Raw genomic sequence first — 27696 nt, forward strand, 5'->3', positions numbered from 1 at the left:
GATGAAAGCTTTTTTTTATTGAAAGTTGCATTGAGGCAGATTTATATTCAAATTTTGCTAGAACTTTTTAAGTTATATAGGTAATTAAAATCTATGTTTTTTAAAGCCAAGGTATTGTATTATATAGATCAAAGATTTTTTCTTTGAAAATTGCATTGAGGCATGCATTCAATTTCAAATTTTTGTTAGGGGGCCTCGGTGGCCGAGTGGTCTAAGTAGTCCAACTACTGTATCACTAGCCAGTCAACACTGAGGTTGTGAGTTCGAATCCCGCATGGGACAGGTGCACTCGACTCTAATCTTAATTGACTAGGATTGTCAGTTTTCCTACTGCTTCTCTCCAGGCACTCCGGCCTCGACTCCACCAACAAAAACTGACCGCCACGAAATAGCACAATAGTGTTGAAAGTGGCGTTAAACACCAATCAATCAATCAATCAAATTTTGTTAGAACTTTTAATAAGAGCACTGTGCCTAAAAGTTAGCGTGGGATATTTTAATTTGCAGCAAGCAATATAGCTGAAAATGTTATTTTTTTATATTAAAAGATACCAGTCTAGGTAATTTGTATTGAAAAAAGTCACCCTAGTTTCTGTTGAAGTTAAAGTTTGCATATATATATCATTCCTGCTTAAGTTTTTCTTTAAAATTAACGTTGAAGTAAATACCTTTTTTTTATCAGTTTTTAAGAATTGAAAAAATGCCTTGAAAACAAAGATGATACTAATATGCAAAGATGAGTGACATCCTTAAATTATTTATGCAAGAAATATGATTTATTTTTAAAATTTAAATATTGTTTTCCCTGTGTATTATTGATCGTACACCTCTACCCCTTTATATATTATCTTTCTTAATTTAAAAAAAAAAACAATGTTAAAATTGTCAATTTTTTGTAAAAGTCAAAGGAAGGGGAGTGCATTCTTTAGAAATTTTTCTCCCTCCCCCTTTTTAAAAGAAACATTTATGAAAATCCTGTTATATTTCAATATGATTACAATATTTTTTCTTACAGAAAAGTGTGATCATTATACCCAACTGCCTCCTTTTTCGTCAATGGTCTTGAAAAGGTCACTTTAAGATCATGTAGAAGTAATTCAGTATATCTTTATGAGCAATACCATAATCTGAAATATTCCTTCATTTGATTATAAATTAATCTGGTGTTAATCTTTATGACGGTACTTATCAACGTAATTCAAAGCTAGTTAAATAAAATCTTAATAAAATTCAGCTGAAAGTAAGTTTGCTTTGTTTAACAAATATCGTTGATGATTTCAATGGAGTGCTACAAATATTGTTTTATATATCTTATATTTGTGATATACAACACAATTTAATTCTATAGAAAATGTCAATACTTGGTAAATTAAATATTGTGATATTGTCGTAACACATTTGTGGAATTCAAATTGAATTGAAAATTTTAATCATTTGTTAATTGATTTTGTGGTTTCATTATTATCGGTTAAGGTAAGTCTTCTTTTTTTTATTTTTCTTTACTGCAAACATTTTTTACCTGTTTACTTAATGTCACATTTACATAAACATGAACAATATGCCAAGTCACTTATATACTTGAAAGAAATAAGTTTTCACATTGTTTAAAGTTTAAGGTCATATTTTATTGATTGATTGATTGATGTTTGCTTAACATCCAGTGGCAAACATTTCATGCATGTTCCGTATGAGAACAAATTACCAATATATACAATAGGTAGGTCCTGTTATAGAGGCTGTCCGGAATGAAGGTCAGGGAAATTTGGATGTCCACTGTAAAATAAGGGTATATTCGATAGGGACAGAAATTTAGCTTTGAAACAGGGCACCTAGGGACCCAAGAAAGAGTTGTTGCAAGGGTTCTTAATGTGCAGAGAGCATGGCACTCTCTCTACATGAGGCATCAGATTTAATGTCTCCATTTCGCCTGGAAGTGGCTCATGCTAATGTTTACATCCCAAACAGCCAAACGGACTCCCAACTTTGGCAAGGGTTTAACTGCCAGTCGTAATAAGATTACAGTTATATTTCTATTATCCTCTCAACCTTGAGGATAGGTCATGTTATATTCAAGGATCAAGATGGGCATTAATGTGTGCTTTGAGTAAATTGTTTGATAAAGTGCCAAAAAATTAACTCAAATTATTTCTTTCCAGCTGGTGAAAGTCCACTTTACCATGTTTACCTTGCTGCTAAACTTTTCTGAATTTACACTGTTATTTAATTTCACTTTTTTTGTGAATTTTCATATAATTGTATTTGACAGTACATGTATATTTTTTAAGACTACAGAATATTTTCAAAAGGCCTGCTGGCTTCCTTGACAATCCTGTAAACGTCTTACTTATTATAATTGTAACTGTAATCACAGTTCTTTAAATTGATTATGTTCAGGTTTGAGCTGTGGTAGACCTTTAGCCTTGACACTCAATTATTATAGGTTATAATCACTATTTTGTCTTAATGGAAGAGTTAGAAATTAACCACTTTTACCCTGGGAAAAGACCAATTTTTCTCACACTCTTTAAAGATACGAGGTATTCAGTATGAACTCTTAAAAGAACCGATTATTCTTACACACCAACAACGGACTAATTCAATCAAAATCCATTCAAAATTCAAAGGAAATTTGAGTTTTTTATCACATGTTGTCAATAATTTTATATAAATCTACCATATTGTTTTAAATCTCTGTCTATTAAATTCAATAAAAAGGTCACAATTGAAATGATATATATAAAATATCAATATTTTAATAAATTAAACATGACAACAAATGCACAATGAAAGCATTTAAATAGATGCCTTTTTAATTCCACTTTGATTTTTACATTATTGGATCAGCCATTCGTGTGATAAGTTTGTTTCAGTTTTGTGAGTTCATTGATTTGGTAAATTTTGATACAGTTAATATAAGGTGAAATAATTTCATTTTATTTGGATTTTAAATCGGCTATTAAACTTTTTGGTTAGAGACTTTTGTTCATTTTTTGATCATCTATTTGTACAGAAGGTTAGTTGGTATAAATAAGATATTTTATGTCGTCTGCCAGTTGAATTTACTACGGAAAATCATTTTTAAAAAGTTCCTGATTCAAATGTCTAAATGATTCTTTGATTTTTAGGTGTGACTTTCACATCTTCGGTAAATGATTTGAAGGAAAAGATGTTTTTTAATTTTTTATTTTTAAGTCATTTTATTAAGAAAAAAATCAGGTTATTAAAATATTGAAGTATGGAGGGATGCATAAGGCAGCTGCCAACATTAACTTTGCAATAACCTATGAACCGTTCTACCAATGCTTTTTAGATTTTTTTTTTAGATATGTTGTAAATGATGTCAAAATGGAGGCCAAGTTTGATATTGACAAATTTCACTTTTGCCGTTCAGGAGTTCTGATCCATTAAAATTGAAAAAATGGCTCTTTATGTCATTTCCATGCAATAACTTATGAACCATTCAACCGATGCTTTTCAAATTTTAAGATTATTGATGACAAAATGGAGGTCATTAGTTCAGTATTGGAAATTTTCACTTGATTGTTCAGTAGTTATGGTCCTTGATTGATTGGAAGGCATTTTTTAACTCATTTCCTTGCAATAATATTATTGCAGTGTTCTACCAAAGCTTTTCAAACTTTAATATATTGTTTCTGATGTTAAAATTAAGATTTAGACTTGATATTGGCTTTTTTTTACTGATGCCGTTCAGGAGTTATTGGACTTGATTGACCGGAAAATGGCAGTGTATGTTGTTTCTATGCAAAAACTTAAGAAATGTTTAACAAATGCATTTCAAATTTTTATATGTTGTTTCTGATGTCAAAATGGAGGTCATTTTAATATTGATGATTTTCACTTTTGCCATTCAGGACTAATGGCCTGTCAGTGTTTAAAATGACACTAATAAATGTAATAAAAACCTGCTTTGTTGTCATTTTGACAACGTCTTGTTATTTCTAAGGATTTAAATTACCAGCAGAAATAACATTTAATGTCATTACAATCCAATATTTTAAAGGGACAATTTGTTTCAAGTTTCAACAAACATATATTAACATTGATATAGTTTATTTTCTTACAGAGGATAGATGTAGAATAGAAAATCAATTTGTTTGGATTTAAAATTGATGAATTTTAAATCAAACTGTAAAATTCTACATATGAGAAGTTATTTGTTTGAAAATTTCCTGTTTATCTATAGTTTGCCCTGTAATAATATATAAAGTGTCTGCATGTTACTTTGTTAAAGTTACGGAATTTTGATTTGATGGCTTTTGAATTTGATGGCAGTTTTACCATTCTGCTTAAAAATCACACCCTGTTTGTGGTAGTGGGGTTCAACTCCTTGTGGTAGGAGCGTTCAACTCCTTGTGATAGGTGTGTTCTACTCCTTGTGGTAGGTGCCTTCAACTCCTTGTGGTAGGTGCGTTCAACTCCTTGTTGTAGGTGCGTTCAACTCATTGTGGTAGGTGTGTTCAACTAATTTAATTGACTAGGATTGCCAGTTTTCCTGAAACGGCACCAATCAATCAATCAATCAAAAATCACTTTAAAATTAATTGAGATAGAAACTAGATTTTATATTTGACAGAATTGTAAAAAAAAAAATAATAAACAATAAATTTCAACATTTGATTTTTCAGTTAATTGATTGTATATATATATTCCATTTCAGTTTTTCAATACCTACAATAACATTGATCCGGTGAACTTTGCTATTGAATGTGGAGCAGAAAAGATTGCAATTTATTTAGTGGAGAAATCTTTTCCAACAGACAGACTCTATCAGGTAATATTTATGGAAATTTAATGGAATACCAATGGAAATTTTAATGAAATATCAATCTCCTGTTTTTGATTTTATTAGTCCTTTAAGTAGAGGTTCTTGTCAATTAAATGAATTGTATAGCTATTTTTGGTTGCAATCATTAAATATACTTTTGAATGAAGAAGTTTGATGGAATAATCATTTTATAAATAAAATCGTTAGAGTTTTAGAACCTAAGACTTCTTTTTTTTTTAAAGAGATTTTATCCTAATTTATAAGACAAATTTATATGAAATTTAAATTAATGTTACACAATTTAAAGTACCTGAATCTTTTAATTAAATAACTGAAGGAAAGGGAAGAAGATGGAATATGATGTATTAAGTCGCAATAGTACAACACAAACATGTACTTGACATGAGGTTTGTACAGGGATAAGGGAGCTTGGAATGATGGGATGGAAGTTGAAGTCAGAGGGGTGGGAATCAGGAGTCTGGGGTTGGAAATAGGGGGAACTGGGGAAGGGAACTGGGAGAAGAGGGGGAGAAAAAAATAGGGGGTCAGAATAACAAGTCCTGAAGGTCTGAATATAATTATATATTATTGATCAGAATTTTCTTTAAACAAGTTTTCGTCTGGGATTTTATCTGACTTATCTCAAACCTTTTTGATTTGAAAATTTGCATTCAATTTGGTAGATTTGGGATTTATGACTTTTCTGCTAATCATCTAAACATAGTTTCCTTAGTTAACTTTCAGTTTTTAAGATGTGTAAGAGTGAGGAGGTGGGAGTCAGGAGAGGGAGGATTATAGTGGGAATCAACATCTCTAACTGGCACTAGAACAGCACTTTTATGGATGCTCTTCATCTCAATGTCATACTGAGGCCTTCAACACAAAGCATATCAAAAGCTCTTCATCTCAATGTCACACTGAGGCCTTCAACACAAGGCATATCAAAACTCACACCTTACTGCAAGTTCTTCAAGACCACACCTAGCACTGATTTGTGCAGTCTATATGATAATAAGAAGATGTGGTATAATTGCCAATGAGATAACTCTCCACCAGAGACCAAATGATATAGAAGTAAACAACTATAGGTCACTGTATGACCTTCTACAATGAGCAAAATCCATACCCTAAGGTCAGCTTTAAAAGGCCACGTAATAACAAATGTAAAACAATTCAAACAAGAAAACTAACAGCCTGATTTATGTAAAAACAATGAACAAAATATGTTGCATTTCATTTTTTCAATGGATATTTAAAGAAAAAAAAAACAATTCAGGATTACAGAATTTATGGTATGAAACAGTTTGACGATAAAATGAAGACGTTTGAATAAATTGTTCATAAAAACCTACTAAACTTTATACAATTTATTGATTTAGCAAGAATTAGTTCAGTGTGACCAGTGGTGTTACTTTGACCATGGAAATGACCGATGTCCAGCTATGTATGATGCTGCAGACAATGCAATCAATGCTTACATGCACAAACTGAAAAACATAATCCAAGCCATCAGAGAAGGAAAACGTAAACCAGGTGAAGGAATTACTTCACCTTATATCGAGGAAACAGTCAAATCAGAGAGTGAAAAGATGGAACCAGTCAAACAAGAAAAGGTTGGTCATGTTGTAGTTATATGTATGATATGAAATTTAGATCACACCTTTAGCCAGGGTTTGAGAGATGACCCCTCTTAAAAAAAATGGAAATACTATTAGAGACAATTTAAGTCGAGATTCAGATTCAAGTTGCACTATTAAAGTCAGTGCATTAAGACATCAAATAGCCCACTTAGAGATTGATTGATTAATTGCATTGGTTGTTGGTGTTTAACGCCACTTTTGGCATTATTGGCTCTGTTATGGCTGGTAGTTTTTTTGGGTTGAGGAAGCATGGAGTTCCAGAAGAGAACCACTGATCTTCTGCAGGAAAACTGACAATTCTAGTTTATTCAGATTGGAGTCAAATACACTGTCCTCATGTAGGATTTGAACTCACAACTTTAAGGTTGACAGGCTAGTGATACTGTAGATGAACTACTTAGACCATTGATCACTGAGCCCCCCCCCCCCTTTTTAGAAACACCATTGATGTGGGACTGATAACTAATGTTATTATTATTTAGCAAACAAACCAATTAGCTTAAAGTTGTGTCTAGCAGCTGATTTTATATGATATCTGTATTCAATAAACTGCTTGTTTTTCTCTTTTGTTTGTCTTCCCTTATTGGTGGTCACACCAGAAATGCATTTTATAAGTTCTGCTCTAACAATGTTACTTTCCTGATTACTTTTACTCTCTCATCATGACATCATTGATAAATTGTGATTTCACATAGTGACATCATTGGTAAATTTTGATGGAGGAAGCCGCAGTGCCCAGAGAATAATAATAATCCTTATGCTTTAAGGGGTGAAGGTAATTTGATAGTTCCTAAGCCAAAAACTGAACTGTTTAAAAAATCTTTTGCTTATTCTGGATCAGTTTTATGGAACGGACTACCTTATGAAATGCGAAAAGTGCAAAACACTTTTTCTTTTAAACAAATTATAAAACAATACTTGAGACAGTCCCAATATTCAGTCTTGAAATGATTGCAACTATTACTTTTTTTTATAGAATGTATGATTTTGATTTGTATATAATATCTATTCACTACATGCAATCTGTAACTGTTTTATATGTTCTAATTATGGTACATGTACATTGAACTACCATGACTATGTTTGCTTTTTTCTCTTATTATTATTTTTTACATGTATTGTATATGAGGGCCTCAGGGAAGATTAGTAATTGTAACTAACTGTGTTTACCCTCTTTAAATAAAGAATTTATTATTATTATATTATTATTATTAATCACCGACCTTCGGTAGCAAAACTGAAAATCCTTGTCAATTAAGCTTTTATGTTTATAAAAAAATATGTCATTTATGCAAGAAGAACGATTTAACACTAAACAATTAATGTTCTAGCAATAACATTGAATTTGAATTGCTGTAATTTTTGTTTACTTAATTTCTCCTATCAATAAAATCACCATATCATTATAGCTCTACACAAGAATTTTACATTTTGGGACTTGACTCTGATTGACATTAGGTTTGCTCCAATTGACCTAATGACATTGGAAAAACAATTACTTTTGATCTGTTTCATCAAACCCTTTTCTTCTGACAGATCAATAGTTTATTCACTGACTTTTGCTTCTAATATAAATTCACTATGAAATTATCAATTTTAAACAGCAAACAATATATTGCTATTGAAGATTTTTTAAAAAATGATGAAAATTAAAAATATGAAATCAATGTTATCTTACAAACCATAAATTCTATTCTGAATTGTACCTTGATGTTATTATAGATAAGTTATTGATTTAGTGGAATGAAAATGTATTAAGCTTCTTTAAAATAACTATAATCTGTTGTAGCATTAATCAAACAATTAGGGAATCCTTTATTCCAATCAGATAAACTTGATAGAATTGCTATGTTTTAATTATCTTCTAGGAACCATATGCACATTTACTTTATTCTTAAATACAAAATTGATGCTGCATTCAATTTATCGGGAGATATTTTATATTCAGGAAAACAATTTCAAAGAACTTTCTAACAATTCTTCGGAACAAATATATAAATGGGAAATAAATAAGTTACTGATGGAAACCTTTTACCCCTGGTTTGCAGTGGAGTACATGATTCATGTAAATTATTATTTGTGTACACATGTCACCATTAAGCAATAATTATCACGGAACATTTAATAAAACTGAGGCAGTCAACTTGAAAAATTACAGTTTTTCAGAATTAAAGAATTGGAATTTAAAAGGCAGTTTAAAAAAATCTGAAATAATGTTCATTTTTTTAATTATTTTTCAGCCTGGAATGCCAATTTTCACACTACAAAAAGAAACTGCAGTGGAAGAAGCCAAAAAAGTTATAGATAATTATGGGAAAAATTATGTTTCAAAGGTATTGTATATTACAGTATTTATATTTTTGATTTATTGTATGATGCATTATGGGAGAAATTACTTTGAAGTGTAATTTTGCTTTAATCCTTGAAAAATTATTATTTGAAAGTATTTTAAGATGCATTGTTGGAAGACTTATGTAACCAAGGTGATAAATGTGATTTTCATGCTTACTTCTTAGCTTTTTTCTTAAATATAAATTCTGTTTCGCCAGGGCACCATAAAATAGTTTAGACATATATAGTATTACTCATGTCTGTCATTCCTAATTTTCTTCTGTCATTTTGAATACTATTGTTCTGAATTTATTTATCACACTCACAACAGAATTTATATTAATATTTTACATCTTGTCACATGTGAATTGTGTAACAGTTCCACCATTATCATGGCGATTTTGACAGAATCAAATAAACATGGGCTCTGTGTGACTGCATGAACACTGAAACATAATTTTAGATTTTTAGAAAGTGTATATAGTCTGATTTACCCTATGTATACATTTGAACCCTACAAAATTATATTCATGTTTCTCATCAAATTTGTTTTTCATTTCAGGATGGAAATACCCTGTTTCACTGCTACATAACCAAACCTAAAGTTTATTTTTATGTATTTGCTGCTGCAGGAGTTCCTGTCAATATTCAAAACTGTGTAAGACATACTTACCAAGTAAAAGCATACTTTAAACTATCTAATTTTTGCAAGCTATGTATTTTTCGCAACTGTTGAGAGTAGAAAAGTCAGAGGAATTTAAATCATCACGAATATGTGAAACATAAACAAAGTTAGAGAATATTAAAAATAAATGACCCCAAAGTCTGCTTGAAAGTGCTAAGAGTGAAAAAAAAGTATCAGCGAAAATAATTGGTTTACAGTTTCTCCTATTGACTGTCAAGAAAACAAAAGAAGAATATGTCTGAGAACACGACTACCCCTGTTCAAGCTTTGCAACAAAAATTGGATGGACAGACGGAAAGAGGGAAAGACAGACAGTCAAGGATAAACTTAATGCCCCGTCACCTATTGTGGAGGCTTAATAAAAGCAATGAAAGCTTTGTTCCATTGATACCTCTTTTTTCAATGTATTTTTGGATAGATATCTCTTGTGATAGCTCCATAACAAAATATATCGCACCAAAAAAATATTTTCAATAATTTAGAAACAGTGAAACTTGACTGTTTCTTGTTTTGATAGCAATAGCAAACGCAAATGTAGATGCTGAACAATATTAATTTAAGAGATGATTGAGTGCCAGTATTATAGTTTAAGGCAAAAGTTAATATTTTTGCAGTTTTGGTTTGATATTTTTATGCCCTACGTAGGGGCAATATGTTTTTGATCTGTGCGTCTGTTCGTTCGTCCGTCCGTCTGTCTCACTTCAGGTTAAAGTTTTTGGTCAAGGAAGTTTTTGATGAAGTTGAAGTTCAATCAACTTGAAACTTAGTACACATGTTCCCTATGATATGATCTTTCTAATTTTAATGCCAAATTAGAGTTTTGACCCCAATTTCACGGTCCACTGAACATAGAAAATGATAGTGGGAGTGGGGCATCTGTGTACTATGGACACATTCTTGTTATGATTAAATCAATAAAAAATTTGCTTTTGACTACTATTAGGATTTATTGTATTAAAATCAATTCAAAATGTTATTGCTGTTAAACATTTATCTATTGTTTGTTACAAGACTTAAAAAAAAAATCAAAACAAAAACTTTACATAAATATATATTCAAGTAGTTTACAGAATAACTATACAGCAATTTTAGAAGTGCTACTCAATCGAATTTCTGGTCTGTCTTAAAGAACCACAAAATTTAGGGAAGGTAGTTCTTTGTAATATTAATTGTTTAGTTGTCATCATAGACAAATTTAAAATTCAAGCACTCTCCTGTACATTTGCTATGTCACAATGCTTATATTATTATGTCACAGTAAAAACCCATTGTTCAATGGCATCATTTACCCCGATTGACCTTGTGTCAAATGGTGTTAACTCATTCATAAAAAAACAACTATAGAGATTGGTCTGTAATCTTACAATGATATCCAAAATTATCTTTTTTTTTTAGGATGGGGATACTGCTTTACACATGGCTGTAAGGGCAGCTTCAGTAGATGCTGCAGAGGCTCTCTTACAATGTTGTGCTGACCCAACAATCAGAAATAAGGTAGACACACATAAATAACTGGATTCAATTAGTTTTCATTGGAGTCTATTTTATGGATTGAGGAGTTAATTGGTTTTTTATGGATACTTGATATCATGGTTATGATAGAATCTGCATACATACACGATAAGAAAATTGTAGTTTGCTTAACTTAAATTTGCTATTCACCTTTTCCCATTAAATCCTAAATTTTAAATTTGTACACTGTGAATGATACTGAATCCACAGCAGAAGTTTACAAATTTGATAAAAATATTGCTCCAGCTGACAAGGCTTATAATTATTTTCTTTTTATTCTGTAGATGGGACAAACCCCTATAGACATGTCAGATAATGAAACAATTACAAAATTGCTCAACAAATTTAAGGTAAGTTTTCTGTAGTTTAAGATATAAATTGAAAATTATACTAAGTCAAAAATTATCATGGCTATGTTTCAATTGAAAATTATTATTCTTTCAGTTATATTGCATATTTTGAATTAGGCAGACCAAGACATAGTCTACATATAAGCAGCAATCAATATTTTTGAAGTAAAATAAAACTTCTTACTAAAGGAAATAGGTATAAAAAGAAACTTGGTGTATGCATCTATGAGACAGCAACCCGCTGACACAAATAACCAATAGATTATCTAGAGGAAAACACACAGTCTTAATTAATAGACAATTGTCTATGCAGTATGTCAAGTTCTAAGACACCTGAAATTAAAAAATGTGAATGAATTTAACAGACTATCAATAATCAATCATCAGCACTGATTCTCAAAAAAAAATATGATTTCTTACTTGGGACAGGCACATGAAAATGTGGTGGGTTAGACTAATTATTTGAGTTTACTATGCATGTACCTTTTTACTTAGTAAATAAACGTAATATGTTTGCATTATAAAATGTAACTTAAATATTTACATGCTTTTATGCTAAATTTCAAGATAAATCATAAAATGTCTTGTGTATTCCTTTAGTTGAACAGCATTCTTATTTGCTTTACCATTCCCTAAGTATTGAGCACCAAGCTCCTGAAAGCTTGCTTTGAGCTAGATAATTTTGTGTACATTCTTTAGTATTTCAACAATTAGATATCGTGAAGACTCACTCAGATCAACTTTGTACAAATTTTCTTGCAAGCATAATGATCTATTTTGATAAACAGAAGACGTTAAGGTGGTATATAACACTACAGGGAGATAACTCTGTAAAAATCAACTGAACGTTTTAATCACGTTCTGTTGTTAAGGAAATATTAAGCTTCTTAATGATCAAAATTAATGTTTGTCAAACTGCTGTTTATCCAATGAAATTTTTCCAATAAAGTGTGGTTCAAGTTTTTTGAAATTTTTGTATTTTGGTCAAAGGGTCAAAGTAAATATTTTGTCAAAGTTTTATGAAAATTAATTGAGCAAAATTAATTTTAGTCAAGGTGTTTGGTACCACCTTAAGAGAAATTATTCATGGTTGGAATCAAAATTGTTGGAATGGCTTTATTCTGGTGAATTTACTTTAATTTTACTACCACTAGATTGGTACCACTGCTGATGAACCATCAGGCCTTCTAGGTACCTCATCCTCAAAGAAACCTTTCCTTTGATATATTTTGTTTTTAATTTTCCAGTTCGTAAAATTATGTTATTGTGTAAAAACTATGGTTTGAACTGTCTCAGGTAAAGTTGACCGTAGAGAATTTTGGCTCCTCTGTTTTGGCTCAACGTTCGGGTACTTATGCTCGCCTGCAATTGTGGGGAGTGTTGTGTTTTTCAGTTTGTATGTCTATTAGTCTGTGATGTTTCCGGTTAAAGTTTTTTGGAATTAAGGTAACTAACCATGAAGTAGTGCTATATCAATTGGAAGCTTATAGTACACAGTTCATTATGGTGTGAACCTTAAAAAATATATGCCAAAATCCATTTTAATTGTTTCACATTTTGTCATGTCTAGGCTTTTTAAAGCTGACCATATGGTATGGGTTTTGCTCATTGTTGAAGGCAGTATGGTGACCTATAGTTTACATCTATGTCCTTTGAACTCTAGTTGTTAGTTGCATCATTGGCATTCTTACCACTTCTCATAAGACTTTGAATTCTTATCTTGTATACCTTATGTTAAAATTTAAATAGAATTCATTGCTTGCAAGAAAATTCCAGTGAAGTAGAATTGACAATACCATAAGAAAGCTTATTTAAATTAATCATGCTTAATTTACCAGAACGGGTTACTGGGTGCCATTAAACGTGGAGACTTGCGCTGTGTCGAAAAATATTCTAAACATTGGTGCATTGTGGATGCTGTTTATAATAAGGTATTGGGTCGCCATTGAAGTAGCACGGCTAATGTTTGTATTACTGTGTATAAGCTTCTAATATCTGTTTTGTGTGTTAAAAAACCAACTACACAAGTTTATGGGTAACACACTGTTTTTTAATGAAATATGCATAATTGTTTAACTTGCACCAATGTGTTGAAGTAACTGTGTGTTTTGTAAACAAAATGCATTAAATATTCATTCATGATTTTTTTTCTGTACGTATGTGAAAATGATAGATCATTATCATTGTTATTGTCTAAAAAGATTTTATTAAAATTGTTATTATTTTGAGATATTGAATTTAAAAATGAAGCTAATCCATAAAAGTTACAATGAATTTCTTAAAAATAAATTTGTTTTATTTTGTGAAAATATCCCATGAATTATGTAATTTTTTCTATTTTTAATAGCCATTCCTCTTTCTGCCTTGTAGTCTGTTTTCCGTCTTGTCAACTTCAAGAATTAGAAGCGTGATTTCTCTTTAAGACCTTTAGCAGCCAAAAGACTTCTGCCTTAATTTATCAGACTTTTTTAAAAATGGCATTTAGCTGCTATGATTTTATTTAGATCTCTTAGTATGCAAATTCTAGTTGTGTGAATTTCTTTTAAGCAATTGTTTGTAGAATGCAGAGTCTTTCCTTATTTGGCATTCAGCTATTTTTAGCTCACCTGGCCCTAACAGCCATATGAGCTTTTCTCATCACTTGTCATCTGTCGTCCGTTGTCCCCGTCATCTGTTAACTTTAAAAAAAATCTTCTTCTTTGAAACTACTTGGCCACAGTTAAACAAACTTGGCCACAGTTAAACAAACTTGGCCACAATCATCTTTAGTTTAAAAAATATGTCCGATGACCCTGCCTGTCAATGACCGACATGGCTAAAATTAGAAAATAGGGGAAATATGCAAGTTTTGTCTATTATTTTGAAAACCATTATAAATAGAGAAAATCTGACCGTGCAAAAATGTTCAGAACCTTGAGCACTACCAATTGTCTATTGATGTCAAAACTGTCAGATGACTTTTTATAGGAGTTATTGCCCTAAAATGACAAATTTTACCTTTTTTTTCATTTTTGCCTATTATCTTGAAAGTTATAATAGATAGCGAGAAACTTTATATTGCAAAAATGATCAGCAAGACAAGTTCTACAAATAAGTCTGCATAGTCGACTTCTTATTTGAGTTATTGCACTTTGATGACTATTTTTACAAATTTTTTTGAGTTTTTGCCTTATATCTTTTAAATTGTAAGAAATAGATAGAAACTTAATAATGGTGAAAAATGATCAGCAAGACAAGATCTACAATTAAGAAAATATGGTTGACATCGTCCGATGATCTTATTGGAGTTATTGCCCTAAATGACGATTTTTACAATTTTTTTTTGTGTTTTGCCTTATATGATAAAAATTATAATAGATAGATAGAAACTTAAATAAGCAAAAATGATCAGCAAGACGAGATCTACTAACAAGTCAAATTTTGCCAACATAGTTAGTAGACTGTCAATCTTTATTGGAGTGAATGCCCTTAAATGAAGAATTTTTTTACCCTTCTTTGTGTTTTGAGCAAAAACTAAAGAAGATAGAGAGAAAGTAAATAAACAAAATGATCAGCAATACAAGATCAACAAAACAGAGTTTTTCGTCATGAATTCTAATCTTGACTATAATGTTGGAGAGTGTCCATTGTTGAATAATGTTAAGACCAAGGTGAGGGAAACATTCTCTTTAGAGCCTCTAGTTAATGCATGATAAAGTTTGAATACAGAACTAGATGTTTGAATATATTTTGGCATTTTCCTCTTTGATAAAACATTTGAAATTGTCATTATAAGACTAACCACATTTTTCTAAAATCAATTTGCTAGCTTTATATCATTTTCTATCGACTTCTTGAATTCAACCAATTATCTTCATCATTATCATTTCATGAATCCTTGGATATCCTTTGATAGGGTCTTTTTTTAAATTTTAACTGATAAGAGAATTAGTGTAAAAGGGACATTTTTAATTTTAACTGATAGAGAAATCAGAAAAATATAGTCTGAAATAAGATTCTAGCACAATTAAGAACAGAAAAGCCCTTGATTCTCGAATGAAACCTCTCACCTATATTGCTCTGAAATAATAAGACTTTTCTCAACTCAGAATATTAATTTGGGACTTTGAGGATTTGTAACTGCTGAAATTCAATATATTAAACAAAGAAGATTATATTTTTTTACAATTTGTGGTAGGATTAGAAGGTTACTCATTTATAAACTTGTTGAAAGAGGATAACACTCACTATAACTAGTGCATCCCCATCCCTCTTGCCCAAAATCCAGAACCTGCCTAATAACCATACTTATTTTCAGTCTACTGTGAATTCATTATTATTTGTGGGCACCAATTTTTGTTGATTTCGTGTGTATAGGAAAACACAAATTTAAATTTTCAACTAAGTATAAATTACCTATAGGCCTCTACACAATTTTTTGCAAATATCAACAAATATTTCTTTTCTCCTCAATCCATGAAAATTGGTACCCACAAACATAAATTGAATCCATGGTAACTGTGTAGATCAAAGAGTGATTGGTCCCTAGAAATCCTTGTTAGATAGACCCTTTAATTTCAAATCTTTTGTGTGTATCTTCATTTCTAGCCTGGAGTAGTGTCGGCCATTTGTAATGATAAAGCGCAGACTCTGGACAGAGTTCTTAAAAATACATGGTGCTGTACTGATAGTGTTGTCAAGGTAAACCAGATTATCATTACTCATGTTGGATTTGGTAAAAAAAAAATAAAGTGCTATTGATTATTTCATATCAGATATTTATAAAAATATGAGTTTTTTTATAGGTTATGAACATTCTTAAGGATATTGCATTATTAAATTCTACCAGAAATTAATTTGATAACCATTTCTTGTAACAAAATATGGTTTTATATAAAATCAATACGTTTTGTTAATTGTTGCATTAGTAATTGTATAAATGAATTGTCTGTTTAGTGCAAAGTTTTATATGTCATTCCAATCACTATGTTAACTTAAAGTTGTTAATTTATGGATCACAATAACACAAGCTAAGGACTCTTTCTGTTGCACATGTCATGACAGGTAATGTAAAAATTAACCATTTCCTGTTTTTACTTATCAGTCATGCAGTCTTTTAGAATCAGGCAATGTTAATTAATGTTTGTTATCTCCCCTTATGTGATGAGCAGTGATCAAAAATCAGTTATCTCCCCTTACTGGATATCACCATAAATTAAGGATTTTCAGATTATTTGCTTGTGTGTAATGCAAATTTGTTTCATTTCTTCATAAAATTAACTGGAAATACGGCATACTTTAATATGTGAATTTCTAAATTTATAAAAATGCTGATTTTTACATTATTTATTCTTTTCATATAGTCTGTCACTTTTAGAGATGTTATGATAAATGTATGTTCAGTTCTATTCTGTTTACCTAATCGGATTGCTTAATAATACGTATTACATATAATGAACACTCATACAGTCACGATTTTGAATTGCCTGCATTTTTGATTCCTTGAGGTCAAATTACCTCCTGTACCCTACCTTGTATTTCTATCAATATTTTTTCTGAATTTAGTTGTGACATTCAAATTTTTATTCTTTATTAACTGATAAATAATCTAAATTTTAAGTGCCTTTATTACTACATAAAAGAAGCACAAGCTCAAGAAATTTGTTTTTTTAAATGTATTTCTGTTTTAGATACCTGACAAAGAATGGACCCTTTTTAATACTGTTTTAGATACTTGACCCTTTTCAATGCTTGACCTTGATATTCATCTTAAAGATACAATTTTTACTTGTCCTAACGAAATGTACATTCTGTGTAATCTCTTATAGATACAATTTCAAAAAGATGTTTTAACTGTATTTGTTTAACCACAAATAATTGTATTTGAATTATTATTGCTTCAAATTGAATTTATTGGTATGATTTTACAATGTCTTTAAAAAACAATTTCTTCTTTTAATTTGTTTAAATGATTGATTGATTGTTACTAAATGTCCATTGAATTTTTATAAAGTTTAATGTTTTGTTTTCTATAAACTATAATTTTTCTATCAACTTAAATGTTATTGTAATATTTTGCCAGGAAGGTAAAACAGCAATAGAGTTAGCAGAAATCAAAGTGTACGAAGGGAAGAGCGAGAAATGTCTAAGTGTACTGAAAAGTTACAGGAAAACTAGTGTAAGTCATATTATCAAAACCACTTCAGGAGATACTCCACTTAATAGGCCTCTGGTTTGTTTAATGTTAAATACGTGAGTTTTGAAATATTCCCAGAAATAAAAATGAATTTTCCAAGCTTTGCTTTGATGCTTACATATATAACATTTAGATTATTTATAATAAAAATAACCTTTTTCTATTGATTCATCACCAAATAAGAAAAATAATTCAGTTTACAACATTGCTGTCAAAATGTTTAGTTGCTATCCATCCATGAATGTTTGCTATTAGCAATAGATCACTTGATAGCTATCAATACAGCAAGGTTTGATTTTAACCAAGGGGAGATAATTTAGTTGCCATCCACACATTAATGTGTGATGCAAAGGGGAGATTATTTTGTGGATCTAAACATCAATGTTTGATATTAACAAAGAGAAGATGATTAAGTGGCTATCCCGCATTATTGTTTGATATAAGAAAAACAGGAGATGATTAAGTGGCTATCCGCATACTAACATGTGGATGGGTGAAATGATTATTCTATTTAAACTTTAGATGAGATTCATGTAGACTAACAGTGAACCCTGACATGGAAATTGACTTCAGTTACCTTTGACCAGTTAATCTTTGACCAATGAGAATTTGATAGCTACATGTCTGCAGAGATCATTAGCGCGCTTATATTTAAGAAGATAGTTGAAATGCCAAATATTTAAAAAAAAAAAAAAAAAAAAGTTATAAATGCATTTGAAAGTATAAATATTTATCATTTGAAATCTATCTTTTCCAGCAATTAATTCATGCAGTTTTGTGTCATGATGTTGAGACAACAAGAAAATTATTAGAAAGAGAAAAATTGCCTGTTAATATTAGATTTAGGGTAAGTATTTCACATATAGCATCATAATGGTTTGCAAATAGTTTCCAACTTATATTAGAATCTCTTGAAACTCATCATAAAATGCACAAATGAATCAATTAGGATGAAGTTTGATTGCAAAATTTAGTAAAAATGAATATGTTGAAATCTTTTTTAGAGTTTTGGTATTGGTACCTACTTATGAGTGAATGCTATACAAATACCAAAAGACAGTCATTTTTAGATTGTTGGGTATATGTCTGAATAGAAGTCACTTAACTTTCGTTTTTTATGCCTTGCTCAAGATAACGGCGGGGCTTAATTTCCAGTCTGTGTTTAGGTCTGTCTACTAGTTCATTTGTCCATCTTGTATCAGGTTCATTTGAAACTTAGTACAATTGCATCTTATGACATGAACTGTTAAATATATAAGCCAAATTAAAAGTTTTGAACCAGATTCACAGTTTACTAACACAGAAATGTAATAGTGAGAGTTGTGGCCTATGGACAATCATATTGTTTCCTTTTGTTATCAAATAATTTCTTACTGGAAAAATTCGAAATATTAATGTGCTTTTGTTATCATTTACCAGTTAGTTTGACTAGTCATGAAATATTAATGTGCTTTTGTTATCATTTACCAGTTAGTTTGACTAGTCATTAATATGCAGGATGTTAAGCAACCAACAATCAATCAATCAATCAGACAATCAATCAATCAATCTTTAATCATCATTATTTAAGGTATTGACTTTCATTTATGTTTATATTTTAGTTTAGTTAAATACAAAACCTGTTTCTAACACCATTATTATTATTTATACAGGATAGAATAGGAAAGACATTGTTATCGCACTGCATAGAACAGCACAATATAGAGTTAGTCAGATTACTAGTAGAACATGGTGCCAGGGTCAATCAAATCAGAGTTCGTCTACACGAGGATGTAAGTTTTTAAAGATTCTTAAACTTTTAGCCCATTGATACTATCCTCGGCCCATTGTTTTTTGTTTTTTTTTATAATCAATGTGTGGAAAGTTTGATCTCAGCTGTTCATTGGTAAAAACTAAATTATGATGTCATATTTTCTTTCTTTCTTCTGGATTCGCTATTTTGACGACATGAAAAAAGGTGACCATGCTTGATGACATCACATAAAAAGAACACATCTAGATCATTTGCAAATCATTAGAAGAGAAAGATAAAGTTTGTCCTAAACTCATTAGAGAATCAGATTTCTCTCATTTTTTCACTATTATCACATTTTCCAAACGATTGTGAAAAACTTGTTCTCCTCACTAGTGAAATATCTGTTCTTAGCAAATGATTAGACAAAATTTAATTATGACGTAAAATTTTCTTGATTTCTTCTGAATTTCCTATTGTGACGTCATGAAAAAAGGCAACCATGCCTGATGACATCACATATAAAGAACACAACTTTCTGCAAATCTATGAAAAGGAAGGATAAAAATCATTAGAGAAACAGATTCCACCACTATAACTCGTGTATTACGATATTTCTCCACTCTCAACAGTTAAACTTTAACTATTTAAAAAGCTTGGCAAGCCTCGCTCTTTAAATATTAAAATTTAACTGTCTCAAGTGGAGAAAAAATCGTAACAAACTTGTTGCTGTAGTGGAATCTATATTTCATCTCAGCTTCTCATGCAATAGGATATTTCTCCACTCTAAGGATTTAAATTTTAAGTATTTAAAATGCATATCAAGCCTTGGGTTTTAAATTAGAAAATTTAACTTTCTGGAGTGGATATATATTATTACGCTCAATTCAGTGGTAGCTAGAATCTATATTTATCATACATTTGATATTGAAAATCTTGAATCCTCAGATTTGATGTTTTCTGTCAGAATGGATTAACATGTGCAATAAATGCTATATAGGGATGTTATTCATAAAAATTTAGCATGAAGGCTGACTTAAAAGGGTTTTCATTAAGGTCTAGATTACTCACCTGCTGATATTTACACAACAGATATAGCACCATCAGCTGGCAATATGGCTTAATTTTAATTGTTCCCTTCCGTTGTCGGAGAAAATTTGAAATGTATATGGATAAAGGTCCCATACACGCTTGAAATTTCCTTGTAAACATAGAAAAATGACCCATGACACATAAAAAAAAAGTTGCAACTCCAAAAGGCAACTTTGTCATATTGTCTTTTGACAAAGTCTATATGTTGACCCCTAGATGTCTTGATTTTTGTGTGTCATTGTGTTGCTTTTTCATTGATGTATTCCCCACATCTCCTTCATATCAGAATATTCTGGCATTGGTCAATTTTTTAACCAGTTTTCATTATGTTGCTTTCAAACATTATCTTTGGTGTTCCAAAATTTTAAGATAACTCTAGAAAAATAAGTTTAAAAGAACAAATGTTACATTTTATTTTGATAATATACAAATATGTTGTATTGGTTTTTGTTTCAGACTGATGTAACGATACCTTTATTTCATAAATGTTTATGTGACAACGATTGTCTCGATATTGCCAAATTCTTAAATCCTCAAATGGATCCAGCTGAACACAAGGAGAAAGATCAAGTAAGTTGCTGCAAATTTTTTTTACCCATAATCCAAGGGAGTGGGTATACTGCATTACCTTTGTCCCTATTTCTGTTCTATGAAAATTTTGTTGTAAATGGCATTTGTCCCAGAAACTACAAATGAAGACATTCTATACCTTGTGATGTGTTTTTTTTCAATCGTGGACATAAAGGGCACTGTTCAATTCAATAATCACGGTAATTTTGTCTTGGAAAATGTCTAAATTGATATAAGGTCACATATAATGAGAGGAAGTTCCTTAATGATTTTGAGGTCTCCATGTTTCAGATTACATGTAGGTCATGTCTGTCAAATATATATGGCTGTTTCCCGTCCCTTGCAGTCAAGTCATAGTAGATACACTAACTTGGCAGCTTTATGAATTTTGGGTTAGATAAAAAGTTTGTACCTCCGAAGTTTATCATGATATTGTCTCCACATCTTTATTTTCTAAATATAGTAACAAAGTTATTTTTGTACACTGCCAATTTCAATTCAATTTCCTTCACAATTAGGGGCTCATTTAGGGGTCGCAAATAAGTTTTAATTTTGTTTTATTACTTTAATTGCTATTCTAAACTTTAATAGCTGCAACATAATATTGGATCAAAGTCTGAAAAGAATTTTTTCCGGAAATTGACCTCATCTTCCATTTGTTTAAGTATTGTGTATTGTTAATTTCCAGGCAGGAAATACAGCCGTGTTGGCAGCAATAGAGAAAGGTTTATCTGTACGATTTATACAGTGGTTAATACAAGTAACCCGAGGATCAGCCTTAGTTGATAGGAACGCTGTAAGTTTACTTAAGACCACACTAAGTTAATGCATTGTTCCTCTGACCCCTACATTTCAAAAAAAGGAGCGTGAGAATGAAAATTTCATTTAAAATTTTTCTCCAAAATTTTGTTTTTCAGAGGCGAAAACAAATTTCTTCCAGTGTGCGACGATATTTTAAAACAATTTTAAAACAAAACGAATAGAAAGAATTATATTCAAGCAAGCAACACTTTTAAAAATTAATGGAAGGATATTTTTCAAGTGAGCAAAAAAAGATTTTGCACTTCATTGGTGCTTTATATTCATATTTCTGTATATCATTTAAGATTATTCTGTATTGCTTCTGGGTTCATTTCTGACACATGAAATCGACACCAATGAGGTTATCTCCTCTAAATCTTTGCATAAAGACTTCCATGCAGCCCTTGATATACTTTGAAAAAAACAGTGACAAGTAGATCATGTTTGTAGGTGCTAAAACAGTGAAAGTAGCAAATACTGATATTATACATGTGTATGAACAAGTGACTTCAAATCTTATTATCATGCAGGGCTGAAAGCTTCTGATATATGAGTTGAATTGAACACTTGTGAACACTCAACCATACAGACATCTGATGTATGTTATTTTAGAATGGTAAAATGATAAATGGTATCTTGGAATTTTCAAGCATGCAAAACTGACCTTTAACTTAAAGAAAAATATACCATGTTTGAGAAGATACATACTTGAGTTACATACACACTTGGAGTTTTTCGTAACACTGAGCCAAAAGATGTTTTTATGCAATATTTTGATCATACATAGTTGAAATATTTTATATGGTTATATGATATTCAATATGTCACAAGGTAATTTTTTAAGGGTATCAAACTGCCTTAATTAGTTTGGTGAAAAATGCTTATATTTAGTTTTTCTCTTCAAGGATGGACTGACACCAAAAGAACTTGCAACAGCCAAAAATAATACGGAAGTTGTAAAAATGATAGACAAGGTCAGTATATTTTATATGCAAAAATGTTTTTTTTTAGGGGGTATTACTGTTTCCCATGATAAATGAGGGAATTTTGTCCTTTTACATTTTTGTTTTCTCATGTTTTAGATTTATTTGACAACTATTTAGTTTTTGCACATACAAACTTACAAAAAGGAGAAGGTTATGGGGTTGGGGGAGTAGGAGAGGGTGTCATCCTGAATCCCCTGAAAAATAAAACATTTTTTCCCGGATCCTGAAAAATTTAAAATCATTAATTCTTGAGTCCCAATAAGTGTAAATCAGGAATGTTTTAAGCCTTGGCTCATATCTATTTTGACCAAAATCTATGTGTGAATTGGTCATTTTATTTACACAGTACATTCTATTTAGAATCAGGGCAATTTACAGCTTGACATATTGTATAAACACTTGTCTGAATTATGTGTGCTACCAAAATATTTGTAACAACCCTATTACCTATGGCAAAACTTAAAAAATTGTTAAGAACACCATGTTGCAGTCATGTTAATGTCATGAATTTATACACCTGTGATACAGAAAGTCTTGTTGTCTAGGGATTTAATATTATCATTGGCAACTTTTGATCACTAAACATTTTGGATTCTTGGTTGCCACCATGGGTTTCTTAAAGCTTTTAGGTCTGAAAAATGCACAAAATCATCATATTTTGACAATATATCCAAAATGTGCTGATTTTGAAGCCTAGGATGTACTGTTATGAAGAGATTTGTTTAACCTTGTAGTAAGGCTTTTGAAAAAGATCCATTTAAGAACCAAATTAGGGCCATTTTGAAATTTTATGATGGATGTTGAAATTCAAGGCCAAATTTGGCCTAAAGTGTACCTTGTTCTTTATGTGATTGTGTTTTTTTTTCTTTACAGTACATAGTTCAGAATGTTGTACAAGAATCAGGGATACCAACTCTACTTTTACCTCAGTTTGCCATCAATTTTAGTTGTGAGGAGGATATTACTAGAATAACTGATGAGGTTTGTCTCCATTTATAGCGAAATCAATATGTTTAGTATATTCCAAACAGAATGTTGTGTGTATTGTACAAATTTATTTTCTTACTTCAAATGTTCACTTTTATTTGTTAAGGGCTGTTCCAAAATAAATTGCATAGGGGTCATGGGAGGCACTTTTTTTTAGACCTCAACCACCTGTAATATAAAATTTGTATTTTACCAATGACTCTTTAACCTGAATAATTCAGTCCCTCCCCGTAATCAATCTCTCCTACTTGCTAGGGCCTGAATTCCTTACACGATAAAAACTCTTCACGAATCCTGGATTTTGATTGGTGCCCTGTAGGAGAGATGACCTATCAGCAATCAGCTCAATTTTATCGAGATAGGTAAATCCCGAGCTAATTCTGTATGATTGATTGAAGATTTTTCATTATCAATGCATTCAGGCGTTGATGGAGTAATCGTAGATCAGCGGAATGTAACGACTGAATTATCCGGGTTAATGACTCTTACATTATTTTAAAGAAAATACAACCCCCCACAATTAATTAATTTGAGTGCTCCCCCATCCCCCTACCTCAAACAATTTTGGAACAGCCCTAATGTTAAATTTAAAATTACATATTTTGGTTTCACATTTTTGAGTAAAGATTTGTATTTCTGGTAGGGAGACTGGTCTTCACATAGAAATCCAGAATAAATGTTAAAAAAAAATGGATAAAATTTGATATTTATTTATTCATCGTACTGGTATTCCTAAACTGTTAGTATCATGTTTGTTTTCAGTACATATTATTCATTACAAAACAAATGTTCCAAAGTGGTTACAAGAACAAAATGTAAAGATTAAGTACTGGTGCTGGCCTAAAAAATCAAGGGTTTTTAAGGTTGTCAAGGGTTGTTAAAAAAAATTTAAAAGACCCAATACTTAAAACAGAGCACACCATTTTTTATTCTTTATTCAACAATACTTAACAAATAGATATAGGAAGAAGTGGTATGAGTGCCAATGAGACAACTCTCCATCCAAGTTACAATTTATAAAAGTAAACCATTATAGGTCAAGGTACGGCCTTCAACACGGAGCATTGGCTCACACCGAACAGCAAGCTATAAAGGGCCCCAAAAAATTACTAGTGTAAAACCATTCAAACGGAAAAACCATCGGTCTAATCTATATAAAAACGAGAAACGAAAAACATGTATGAACTACATAAACAGAAGACAACTGCTGTACATCAGATTCCTGACTTAGGACAGGTGCAAACATTTGCAGACCTTTAAGATCAAAATATTGGTCTGCCATATTTTGTTTAATAGATTTTCGTGTTTTTCCTTTTTTTATTTGATAGTTGTACATTTGAAAATTTCTCAATATTTGCCTGTTTTGCCAAGTCTGTATCACTTGTATAAATCTATTTTATGTAATAACAGTTGTCTATTTAATTTTTGCAGAAGACAAAGAAAACATTGATTGAGCTGCTGCAGGACAGTAATGATAAATATAATATGAAGAAATGGTTAAATTTTAAGGAAGTTGGGGTAAGATTTTTATGTTTTGTTGCCTTATTATATATTGTTCAACAATAAGGATTTTGAGTATGAATATTTTTTTTATAACTGTCAGCTTGTATAGTTTATTTTGTAATGATTTTTAGTCCTTTCAGAAGTTTTTTAAAAGATTTGTAATGGTATTTGCCTGTTTTAAGTATTTCTCTATCTAGAAACATTTTATGAATCCTTTGGTTTTTTGTCGAGCCTGCGACTTTTGTCGCAGAAAGCTAGACATAGGGATAGTGATCCGGTAGCGGCGGCAGCGTTAGTTAACTTCTTAAAAGCTTTATATTTTAGAAGGTGGAAGACCTGGATGCTTCATACTTTGTATATAGATGCCTTATGTTACGAAGTTTCCGTCTGTCACATGTCCATTGTCCTTGACCTCATTTTCATGGTTCAGTGACTACTTGAAAAAATAGTTGTGATTTTTTGTAATGTTAATTTCTCTCTTATTATGAGTAATAGGATAACTATATTTGGTATGTGCGTACCAATCAAGGTCCTCATGCCTGTCAGACAGTTTTCACTTGACCTCGACCTCATTTCATGGATCAGTGAACAAGGTTAAGTTTTGGTGGTCAAGTCCTTATCTCAGATACTATGAGCAATAGGTCTAGTATATTTGGTGTATGGAAGGATTGTAAGGTGTACATGTCCAACTGGCAGGTGTCATCTGACCTTGACCTCATTTTCATGGTTCAGTGGTTATAGTTAAGTTTTTGTGTTTTGGTCCATTTTCTTATACTTTATGCAATAGGTCTACTATATTTGGTGTATGGAATGATTGTAAGGTGTACATGTCCAACTGGCAGATGTCATCTGACTTTGACCTCATTTTCATGGTTCAGAGGTCAAAGTTAAGTTTTTGAGTTTTGGTCTTTTTTCTTATACTATATGCAATAAGTCAACTATATTTGGTGTATGGAAATATTCTATGATGTACATGTCAGTCTAGCAGGTTTTATTTGACCTTGACCTCATTTTCACGGTTCATTGCTTGGTGTTAAGTTTATGTGTTTCAGTCTGTTTTTCTTAAACTATAAGCAATAGGTCAGCTATATTTGTTGTATGGAAGGATTGTAAGCTGTTCATGTCTGCCTGGCATGGTTCATCTGACCTTGACCTCGTTTTCACGATTCATTGGTCAATGTTTAGTTTTCTTAGTTAAGTCTGTTCCTTAGAAACTATAAGCAATAGGTCAACTATATTTAGTGTATTGAATGATTGTAAGGTGTACATGTATTTCTCGTTTTGTTTATATGACCTTGACTTCATTTTCTTGGATCATGTTAAGTGTATGTAATAGTTGAAGTAAAGCTTTCATTTAGGACTATCAACATAATATCAATGGTTAGTAAAGAAGGCGAGACATTTCAGCGTGTGCACTCTTGTTTTTCTAGGCTATGCATCACACATGTTTGCACAATACCTATATTTTTAATCTTTTTTAAAAACTTATGTCACAAATTAATATCTTGTTACATATTTTGATTTTTTTGCATACAGTTAATCATTCATTTCTGCCCATACATTTCATATGAAAAGACCAGAGACATTTTTTCTCTAAAATATTTTTTTCAATAGCTTTGATCCCAAAAAACAAGAAAATGACCTATCATTTATCTTAATTAATTTTGATGTATTATATAATATATATTAGAAAGTTTTTACATCTCTCTATGAGATCTCAATGCCAAGAGGACAAGATTAAAGTTGATGTCCAATCTCTTAAAGATTCAACAATAGAATTTTCAAATCTGGTGTACCTAACTTAATTTTTGACAGAGAAAATGGTCTGCATTGTTTTGTAGACCAAAGTTTTTAAATCATCACTTTTAAGCAAATTAAATATTTTTTTTGTTTACAGAACTATGCAGAAAAAATCATGAGAGCAGCCTCTGGTGGTGATATATTTGAAAAAGAAATAAGAATGAAATCGTCAGATGGAGGCTTGACTTACATTAAAGAAAAATATGATGCTAATTATCGGGATAGGGTAAGTCAGACTGAAAATTTTATTTTTTGTATGTCTTAATTGTGTAATTGAAAAGAAAAAAATTGCATACATCGTCTTATGTTTTTAAGTTCACCACATTGAATTTGAACTGCACTACTTAAAGGAAGCCACATTGTTTACATCAGCATCCAAAACTATTGACCTTCAATTATAGTTAGGAATATTTCATTTTTATGCATGTAATAATCTTTTTCATAAAGTTGTCCTGTAATTCTCAATAATTGATAAATAGATAACACTGTGGTCAAAATAAAAAAAGATGAACTAACATAAAAAAAAATCCACAAAACACTACACAGCACAGAAAAAAGAATGAGAACACGAACCCCAATGAAAGGGCAATGAGGAACTCTGGTGCTCCGGAAGGGTAAGCAGTTCCAGTTCCACTAGTGGCACAGTGGTTTTGCTTATATCTAAGTTATTGTAAGACTTTTGTTTGCTTTAAGCAAGTAATAGATTGTCATTCTAGAAGAATTGCAGTAATGCAAAATGAAACAAC

General features: G+C 30.9%; 1 protein-coding gene across 4 annotated transcripts in view; it reads left to right on the forward strand.

Annotated features, from left to right (window-relative positions):
* The window catches only part of LOC127706943 (uncharacterized), a 47363-nt gene that overhangs the window by 13907 nt on the left and 5760 nt on the right, over nucleotides 1-27696 (forward strand). For 2 of the 4 annotated variants that reach the window (XR_007984664.1, XM_052211659.1), the window contains exons 4-19: nucleotides 4679-4792; nucleotides 6166-6399; nucleotides 8667-8759; nucleotides 9320-9415; nucleotides 10838-10936; nucleotides 11239-11304; nucleotides 15892-15984; nucleotides 17366-17461; nucleotides 18237-18326; nucleotides 19132-19251; nucleotides 20760-20873; nucleotides 21562-21669; nucleotides 22580-22648; nucleotides 23534-23641; nucleotides 25079-25165; nucleotides 27048-27176. Coding sequence is in view for 3 of the 4 variants with exons in the window: in XM_052211659.1 (XP_052067619.1) it covers nucleotides 4679-4792; nucleotides 6166-6399; nucleotides 8667-8759; nucleotides 9320-9415; nucleotides 10838-10936; nucleotides 11239-11304; nucleotides 15892-15984; nucleotides 17366-17461; nucleotides 18237-18326; nucleotides 19132-19251; nucleotides 20760-20873; nucleotides 21562-21669; nucleotides 22580-22648; nucleotides 23534-23641; nucleotides 25079-25165; nucleotides 27048-27176 (1716 nt within the window). In the remaining variant the exon portion in view is untranslated. Of the gene's footprint in view, nucleotides 1-2841; nucleotides 2860-4678; nucleotides 4793-6165; nucleotides 6400-8666; nucleotides 8760-9319; nucleotides 9416-10837; nucleotides 10937-11238; nucleotides 11305-13142; nucleotides 13236-15891; nucleotides 15985-17365; nucleotides 17462-18236; nucleotides 18327-19131; nucleotides 19252-20759; nucleotides 20874-21561; nucleotides 21670-22579; nucleotides 22649-23533; nucleotides 23642-25078; nucleotides 25166-27047; nucleotides 27177-27696 lie in introns of those variants that run through there. The other 2 variants (XM_052211661.1, XM_052211660.1) reach the window with 2 other exon arrangements.

This window comes from Mytilus californianus, unplaced genomic scaffold (assembly GCF_021869535.1).
Source record: "Mytilus californianus isolate M0D057914Y unplaced genomic scaffold, xbMytCali1.0.p SCAF_6, whole genome shotgun sequence".
Classification (NCBI taxonomy): Eukaryota; Metazoa; Mollusca; class Bivalvia; order Mytilida; family Mytilidae; genus Mytilus; species Mytilus californianus.